The 9,818-nt window shown below is 32.8% G+C and overlaps 1 protein-coding gene across 1 annotated transcript; it reads right to left on the bottom strand.

Annotated features, from left to right (window-relative positions):
- Positions 1-7,363: 7,363 nt before the first annotated feature.
- Positions 7,364-9,300, bottom strand: LOC120084660 (uncharacterized). The gene is made up of 2 exons (XM_039040471.2): positions 8,940-9,300; positions 7,364-8,859 (listed from the first exon to the last, which is right to left on the bottom strand). Exons 1-2 carry the CDS (start codon positions 9,112-9,114, stop codon positions 7,574-7,576), a joined length of 1,461 nt encoding a protein of 486 aa, XP_038896399.2. The 5' UTR covers positions 9,115-9,300; the 3' UTR covers positions 7,364-7,573.
- Between the last annotated feature and the right edge of the window lie 518 nt (positions 9,301-9,818).

Below are 9,818 nucleotides of genomic sequence, written 5' to 3'. Positions count from 1 at the left end.
GTAGCATATACAATAAATGGCTGCCGACACATCGGTTAAAAAAGAAAAAAAAAAGTAATCTGATTTTTATGCGTCACATCAGAGGAAGTGCCACGTGTACTAGACACCCACTATCCTTCTTCCGCGTTTCCTTTCCTACTAGATTACGATTGTCGGCCTGATTGGATTGTTTCTCATGGCCCCACTCTCCCTATCACCATGCTCCCACGTGTACATTATTTTTCTTTTTCTCTCTTTTTATTTCTTCTCCAAAAAGTCTACGTGGACATTAGTTATTTAACACGTCATCTTTTGATATATTTTTGGTTAAATTTTCATTTAAATCTATATACATTCCATAAATCTTAAATTCAATCCTATAAAATTAAATACTAGTGAAATTAATTAAATAATTATTATAACTTTTATAAAAAAAAATACTATGTAAATATGTGAATAAAATGTTCTTATATATTCCTTGTTAAAAAAATCGTCTAATTTTAAGATTTATTGAAAGTAAAATAACTAAATTGGAAATCTATATTATAGGGCTAAAATGAAATAAAATCTAAAGTACATTTTAACATATTTTATTGAGTAATATCTAGATAAAATCCAAGTTGCACCCATTTTCAATTACATAGTAAAAAAGAGTTTAAAAATATAATTTTTTTTTGCCATGTGACAAAAATTGATTGGATAATTGAGTGTGTTACACAAGCATAGGTGTAATCTATGATAACACTCATTTTTTTTTCTTTTCTATTTTATTATTATTTCATGGGTCCCAAACAATTCTTTAAATGTTGATCGAAGTGATGTTGTCAACCTAACTCCTTGCTTAGTCTATGGAGTTTGTGGGCTCACGAGGTTATTTTTAAATAAAGAAAAATGAATTAACTAACTTATTTACAAATATACCAAAATGTTACTATTTATTAATGATAGACCGTGATAGACATCTATTAGTATCCGTGATAGATGTTTATCGCACGCGATCTATCACGGATGTACAATGATATTTTGCTATACTTTTAAATATTTTCAATAGTTTTATCATTTACAATAATTATCTTAACAAATATTGATTACATATTTTATCAACTCCTTACATTGTCAGTCACACTACTCTACAAACTTTCAATTTTTAAATTTTGTGTTGATATAAAGCCTCGTGGTATTTTTAAATAACCCTACAGTATTATTTAAATTTGTTAGTAGAGAATAGCTTTTAGCTATAAATACTCGTTGTTTGTTCTAGAAAAACAAGGATGAATTTCGTCATCTAAAATATAGTTCAACACATCATATATTATTCCAAATAATAAATATTATTCAAATTTTCACTTTTAGAAGTTAGAACTCAAAAATGTTAATGATAACATTTATGGGTTATATACTAATTTAATAGAAAAATATAGGATAACGACCCAATTTATTTATAAATATAGCAAAATGTCACTAAATATCTGTCACTGTTTATTACCATTTAATGTCTATCATTGAGTAACATTTTACTATATTTAAAAATATTTTTAACAATTTTTTTCATTTAAAATAATTATCATAGTAAAGGTGGACTAATTATTAGTTATCAATTACTTTTTTGAAAAAAATTCTAGATCTTTCCATAACTTTATATTCGTCTAAAAAAATAATTAACGTTTTCAAAATGAAATAATAATTATTGATGCTAAGGTAAGGTTCTAAATTTGGCCTATAATATCCTTAATTCAGAAGCTAGGTAGAATCTAATTCTCAAGTCATTGACATCATTGGATAATAAGCTATCTTTTTAAAAGTTACTACAAATTGAGATAAATGATATATATATTATTTTGAAGAGATATATATGTTTAGAAAAGAAAAAGTAATTCTTTATTTAAATAGTTATTCATTTTCAAAACAAATATGTGAAATAAGGTAAAAAACAATCAAGTTGTCAAATTAAACTAAAAAACCTAGAACTTTAAAGAAATAATATTGGTAGGCAATTTATCCTTGAAAATCTTGAATTGTTCACAGAAAAGTACTTAATTTTTAGTTAGCATTAATAATGTGGAGAAAGGAACCCCCCCCCCCCCCCCCCCCCCCCCCCCCCCAAAAAAAAAAAAAAAAGAAAAAAAGATTTGACTGAATTAATTGTAATTTTTCACCCTCATTCAATTTGATAATTACTTGCCCAATTTAAGAAGTGTAATAATAATGATTTTTTTTAGAATACAAATAATAATGAATTGATATAATAAACTTAGGCCCTAGAATGACAACCATATATATTAGATATTATGAGAATCATATTATTCTTTTAAAATATATTATGATTCTTATATCGAATTATTGTAATTCTCTTTTAAAATATGTATTATGATTCTTAGATCATTATGTTTTATCTACTAATTCTGTGTAAATTAATTTTGTTATTCAATAAAAAATTTTGATTTATAGTATGCGTATTTATTTATTTATTTATCTTGAGATGTTGGTCCTTACTCAATAATTTTTTTTTAGATAAAGTCAATCAACGTTGATAATTAAGGGTGTTCATGGGTTGGGTTGGATTGGGTTGAAAAACTTTTTAGACCCAATCCAATTGTTTAGATTGTAAATTTTTTAAACTCAAATAACCCTTATTAAAAAATGAACTCAACCCAACCCAACCATGAAATATTTGGGGGTTGGTTTGGGTTAATCGGATCATTTATTTAAAATTTCATTCTAAAAAGAAGTAAAACGTAAATGTGTAAAAATCAAATTTAATTATTTTCATATATTGAATTAAGATTAACTACTCAACTTCAATTTATACGGTGCAAATTTTCTTTCTAAAATGCAAAAAAACTACTTTTAAGAGTTGTTGAAAAATAAATTATTAAATAAAATATATTGGAATTAAATAAAATTAAAATCAATATATGTATAAATAATTATGTTATAATTAGCAAAAAATATATATTTAAAATTAAAAAAAAGGGATTGGTTCGGGTTGGTTTGAGTTATATTAGGTGAACCCATGAACCAACCCAACCCAACCCATAAAATTTTCATTTATTTGAACAAAATCCAACCAAAATGAGTGGATAACCCAACCCAAATCGCACGGGTTGAGTTGGGTTGATTGATTTTTTCAGGTGATTGGATTTTTTGAACACCCCTATTGATAATCATAATTTAATATTATTTTTATTGGCCCAATATGTTGGAGTTGACATGCAATTATTTGAAGCAATTAGGATATTAAGTACTTTAATTTCATCCATTTTAGCATAAAAACATGCAAGGTCATAAACTAATAATAGGGTGTTGAAGATATACCTTTGAAGTATCATTTAATCTTCAAATTGAGTTTGAATCTTCACTCCAAGTGCTTGTAGACCACTACTTGATTTTCCCTACTATCCTCTAGGACCTTAGATTGTTCGAAGGTGGATTCTAAAATGAGATAGAATTAAAGGGAATGAGAGAGAATTTTTAGGTGTTTGAAGAACATTAAAAAATCCTTTTTTCTCTTCTTCAAAACATTTAGCATCCTTCATTACCTCAGCAAAATCAATTGTTTTTGTCAAGCCAAACATGCAATCAACATTTGATGAGAGCTTGACACCAGGATTCTATGATCAACGTGGAATGTGAGGTGTTTTAGTTTGGAAAAAAACCACTCAATATTATTTCAATTATTTAAATTGAATTCAAAATTAAATTTTCAAATTTTGAAATCAAAATTTCAAAATTAAAATGAAATTATTAATTCAATCATTAATATTCTTTAACTTTACCAAAAAAAAATTAATTCTAAAATTAATTTTTTTAAAAAAATTAATTCTTAATAATTAATTAATAATTTAATTAACTAAATTAATTTAATATCAAATATTAAATTAACTAAATACGAATTCCTAAAACATGTATCTCTATTTATGTTTTTAATCTTTAAATCATTATTCAATTCTCAAATTTCGTTTAATTTGATAATTAAACGTGTAATTCTATCGTATATAATTACTGATTCTCTTAATTCGAATTTGAACGCTTCAAATTTATTCATCACGCTATTCTAAGGTTTAATCCATTTGTGTACTAGTAGGGAACCTAATGGACCTACAAATCATGGGCTCCAACGATCCGAGATTAATTGACTAAACTCCTTAAATCAAATTAATCAACATTCGTTAACTATTGGGTCACTCCACTAAAGCTCGTAGCTGCATTCCCCTCACTGTAGATATATTTCTATCAACTTGATATAACCATAATCTCAACCCTTCACAGGTTGTTCGTAATAACGCATGGGTCAAAAGTTGTTTTACCCTCGAGATTACATCTTGCTCCTTAAGTTCCACTGATTCTCTAATGAACAATTGGTTTTTAATCCAATCATCAAACTGAGTCCCTCCCAGGCCAATGAGATGGTAGAAGTGAATTCTGTCTTGCACCTGAAGAAAATTAGACATGAAAATTTTCATGACAGAAACTAACAGGTCATGCATAACATGAAATTACAGCATGTTTATAAAGAATATCACGGGATAGAGTATGCATACCTTTGAAGAAACATTCTTCAAACTCCCTCGATCAATCTACTAGCGTCCACAGCAACACAACCCTCGAACGCAACGACCGATGCAACACGATCATCGGCATGAACAACACAAACAACCAAAAGCTCCTCAAACACAATTGAGTTGAGTGAGGACACCATCATAATGATTACCTTGGTATTCTCGGTATGAGAATCCAAGAGTTGTGAGCTCTGTATGAACTTAGCTTGAGGAAAAGACTGGAGGACAACGATCGAACAAGTGGGAGATGACATAGTCTATCGTATAGACGATGTGCTCGATCGTATAGTAAATGGCAGACTATCATATAGACAATGCCACGCGATCATTTAGCTACGATCAGCTGAATGAACTATTGTATAGTCAAACTTCACGATCGTCTAGTCTCTGTGAGCTATCGCTTAGTGAAACATTTTCACTTGATGGCCATATCCATGAGAAACTTTCCGAATCAAGTAACTTCTAATTTTAGGAAAACTTTTTCCTTTTATCACACGGTTACGACAAAACAACCAATAACCTCCCACTCAATTGGTTACTAGAGAAAAAAAGATAATTATCAAATAATTAATATTATTATAAATAAATATGATAACTAACTTACCATATTATATTTATAATTTATAATTTTAATATTTCATCTCATGAAACATACAAACCATAGTTCTTTTTCTATTTTATGGTACTTAATGTAAACCATATTTACATTAGTCCTCCACTTGATGTATCTCACACATCACACCAATTAACCCCAAGATAATTGAATTTCCTCTAGTCAATTTGAATATTTCAAATCAACCCCAAGAACTGATTCTCAATTTGAATCCATTGAGCTAGCAAGGGGACCTTATGGATCTGTAGCTTGAAGCTTCAACAGTACGTGAATAACTGACTAAACTCTTTAGTCACGGGATCCACCATCTGTTAACTGTCGGGCACTTCACTAAAGACCGACAATTGTACTCTCCTCACTATAGATATATTTCTGTGTCCATATCAACCAATCAACAGTGCGATAACCCTTCATAGATCGCTCGTAAGTACAACTGGACCAATTTACTATTTTGCTCCTGTAGTTATATCTAACTCTTTAAGTACCACTAATTCCTCTAATGAACATAAGTCATAGTTCTACTATGACTTAGTCCTCTCTTCTAAAGAGAGGATATGACCACTATGTTCAAGACCTGGAATCAGCTTTCAAGGGAGCAATCTATCTACTTACCCTGCATCGGGGAAAGAGTGAATTTTGTCTTGTGTAACTGAGTTCCCAGCTCTCCAATAAGATAAATTCCCAAAAAGGTAGGCTTGTTGAGTTGGCAATCTGGTCACTCTCACCCATATTAATCAAAGGACCACCCTCAAAGGCAAGAGTTCACGAAACACTCAAGATTAAGGGGCATGTCACCGATGGTCGTTTAGGTGAGATGTAAGTCGGAAGTATCAACAGCGTTATATAAAGAGACGAATCATGTTGTGGTCTAGTCTTATACAAACTCTTTGTATAGGACATCTCCACTCGCATGTTTCCACATGAATAGTCAGGATCAGACCATCTGTAGTAGGTCACAACACTTGTAAACCTCTATAAAGTGGGTCGTATTCGTAGTGTCACCAGGATAAAGGTAGGATAAGGTATCCCTCCTTTATCCTTATAATACAAACCTTTTTTAGGTTATTACTTAAGGCATGATCCACTTGTATATCTCATATACATACTTAAGTTTATATACAATAACCATGGATCTCTGTTTATTGGATATGAGTAAATGCAAATAAAATAACTCTTATCTTATTTTACAAACTATGAGACTCTGGGAGAATTAGGACACTAATCTCAACAACACTCTATGTCCCTAGCTATCTATCCGGTCTTACCCCTCAAATGGGGGACTTATTGAGTCGGTGCTGTTGAGCCAACCTCCACCCATGCAAATCTAAGGATAGTCTCAAATAAACAAAAGTTTTTAGTTAGCTTAGCATGAAGGTCAAGTTACCCAGGTCATCGCTTTGAAATAGTTGGTTTTAAACAGTAAACAACATTATAAAGTAAAAATAACTTATTGGTCTTGTGGTAAAAATTCTTTGCATAGGATGTCTCCACTCATATGTCTCTACATGAACGATTCAAAATCACATCATTTGTACTAATTATAAAGTGGACCGCTTTCGATAGTGTTTCCAAAATAACGTACCAGTCTTATCCGTATATTATAGACCGTTTTGACTATCCACTCGAACTTGATCTATTCTTATGTCTCCACAAAAATCCAAGTACTTATGTAATAATTATGGATTTTAGTTTATTAGATTTAATGTAATTTACATATTCAATAACAGTTTTATTGAACAAAATCTCAATAACATCTTCATTGCAAATAGAATATGTTTAATTTTACAAACTACGAGTTTTAGAACACACAACCCAATACAATAATCTTGATTAGTTATCCTATTAGACCAATGATTCACAAATCTAGGAGAAATGTTTTTTTAGAGGGAAGATATATCTCAATATTGTCTTAAAAACATTAAAGAAAATAATATAACATAGAACAAATTTAACATGCAATATAAAAAAATACTATTATTTTAAATATTTTAAATATAACATAAATTTTTGGATTGTTTTCAAATATAGAAAAAGAACCAAAATATTTAGTCCACCTTATATTAAGAATTCAACCATTGTATGAAAGATGTAAATCATAGTAAGAAAGATAATATATTTATTTATTTTTTTCAAAAAAAAAATAGTTAGCAAACAATGCCAAAATTTATCATGCATATTATAAAAACTAAATTATGTTGAAGAACTTGAGAGATATTTAATTAAAATATATATTCATCTACTTATAACGTATATATTACAAACATCAATGGCTTAAATTATATATTATGAGCGGCGATGACAAATACAAAGAAAAAAAAGGAAGCCATATTATTGGAGAAATTTCTCTAAAACTTATTCACAAATACTAAATAATAAAAATAAAAATGAGATTCATCTTCTTCCTTCTTGTTGTTGTTGTTGTTTAAGTGAAGTTCTTAATCATTCCGCCATTGAGGACCATGCTTAACACCACTGTTATGGAACCTAACAAAATTACTGACGGAGTTGAAGATATGGCGGACGATCCAGTCGGCGATGGTGCCGGTCCTGAGGAAGATGACTGTGGAGACGGCGGGGAACTTACCGGAGAACCACCAGACTGCGGCGCTCCGGACGACGGCGATATCACTGGAGAGGTAATCGGAGAGGATGAACTCGGTGTCAATGCCGGCACCGGAGCAGTTGTCGGAGTGATAGCATGGGCTGGAGATGGCGATGTGGTCGGAGATTTATATTGTGAAGATGGTGAGCCCACGGGGGATGTTCCGGGAGTAGCGGTGCCGCCGGGAAGCGGTGAAGAGGGTGATACCGACGGAGAGATTTCTCCCGGTGATGGGGAAGTCGGAGAACCGGCCGGGGGTGTCGTCGTCGGAGTTTCGTAACCAGAAGGAGACGGCGAAGTGTATGAGGCTGACGGAGATCTTGCTCCAGGGTACCCATACCCAGAAGTGGGAGAAGCGGCCGGCGGAGTTTCGTAACCAGAAGGAGACGGCGAAGTGTATGAGGCTGACGGAGATCTTGCTCCAGGGTACCCATGCCCAGAAGTGGGAGAAGCGGCCGGCGGAGTTTCATACCCATACCCATACGGCGGAGAACCATAAGGAGATTGAGCTCCGGGATACGACGAACGGGGAGAATAAGACTCGGAAGGAGACGGTGAAGTGGGAGTTTCCGACGGCGGATATAGTAAAGTAGGTGTCCCTGGCGACGGCGATGGCGAAGTAGGTGTCAATGACGACGGCGACGGCGAAGTAGGTGCCATTGACGACGGCGAAGGCGAACTAGGTGTCCCCGACGACGGCGACGACGAACTAGGTGTTTCCGACGGCGGAGAGGCAGAAGGAGGTACCGGAGCCATCCCTGGAGATGTAGCCCCAGATGGAGAAGGTGAAGTGGGTGTTCGCGAAGGCGATTCTGCTCCCGGCGGAGAGGGAGAAACCTCTGGCGGCTGAGCTCCATAAGGTGGCGGCGAGCCCACCTTGGAGGGCGGAGGAAGAGAGCGCAGAGACATAACAACCACCACCAATTTCTGGCCATTTTCACAGCTGCCCGGTTTCCCACTAACAAAATAGAAAGCTCCAGAACGATCAAATTTGAACTCCGAATTCCCATCCTCCAATTTCACAACCGGATTATTCAAATCACATTTATCATAATCCTCTTTACTCACCACCAACACAGAATCCGACCCTCTTGCATACTTGAACACTACAAAAAACAGAGCACCAAAATAAGCCAAATAAAACAGAGTAAAAAACTCCATTGATGAGAAGAAATAGAGAACTCACCCAGAACGTCATTGACTTGAAACCTGTTTCGATTAGCCCAATTGTCGTAGCTCTCAGAGGGATCGAGAACCCACCCATCTTTTCCACCGACGTAGAACGTGTAAGCTTGAGAAAGGGAGAGAAAGCAGGGGAGGAAAATGCAGAGAGAAAGTGAGAGAGACCTAGAGAACGCCATTGAAAAAAAAAAAAAGGGGTTTAGAGAGAGAGAGATGGAAAGGCTGAAGGTACAGAAATGGCGGAATGAGAAATGAGATAAATAGAAGAGGGAAAATGGTGACCGTTACAGTGTGGAGAATTGTGGAGAAACCGTGTACCTGAAAATGGTTGATGATGAAAATATGATATTAAATTTTCATATATCTTCAAAACTATTATTCCTAAATCAATTTAACTATGAATTTTGTAAGTGTATTTTTTTAGCACAACTAGATATCCGAAATGTTGAGTTAAACTCAATTTTTATAAATTTTATTAGTGTTTTAATTTTTATTTTCATTTAAATTTCATTTGATAGATATGTTTGAAATTTATAATTTATATTAATGATTTTTTTTAGTGGTGTTTGGGATACTGAGTTGATTCATTTTTGAAACTAAAAAATTTGTATTTGGTGTAAGATAGAATTCATCAATAAATATGTAAATATAAAGTTTCAATGATCAAACTTCAATATTTATTACTATTGAAAATTAATTTGTTTAATATCAATTTATGAAGTTAATGGGACAAACATACCCTTAAATTTTTGTAAGTCAAATATGACAATCGTCGAAATATCAATTCTCATACATATGTAAGATCTCTTCAAATGTCAATTTAACAAAATAGATTATTAGAGTTGATGCATGAACAATTCCCAAACAAAATTCTAATTGATTG

The sequence above is a fragment of the Benincasa hispida genome, chromosome 9 (assembly GCF_027475165.1).
Source record: "Benincasa hispida cultivar pf3 chromosome 9, pf3_genome.v1.1, whole genome shotgun sequence".
In the NCBI taxonomy this organism is placed as follows: domain Eukaryota; kingdom Viridiplantae; phylum Streptophyta; class Magnoliopsida; order Cucurbitales; family Cucurbitaceae; genus Benincasa; species Benincasa hispida.
The sequence above is the reverse complement of the archived record's forward strand: the minus strand, read 5'-3'. Positions and strand labels throughout refer to the sequence as shown.

What these genes read in the sequence shown, in the direction of transcription:
- LOC120084660 (XM_039040471.2), bottom strand. Translation starts at nt 9,114, where the DNA reads ATGGCGTTCTCTAGGTCTCTCTCACTTTCTCTCTGCATTTTCCTCCCC. An exon ending in TCAAGTCAATGACGTTCTGG is followed by an intron (nt 8,860 to 8,939) that starts GTGAGTTCTCTA and finishes TGTTTTTTGTAG; the next exon opens with TGTTCAAGTATGCAAGAGGG.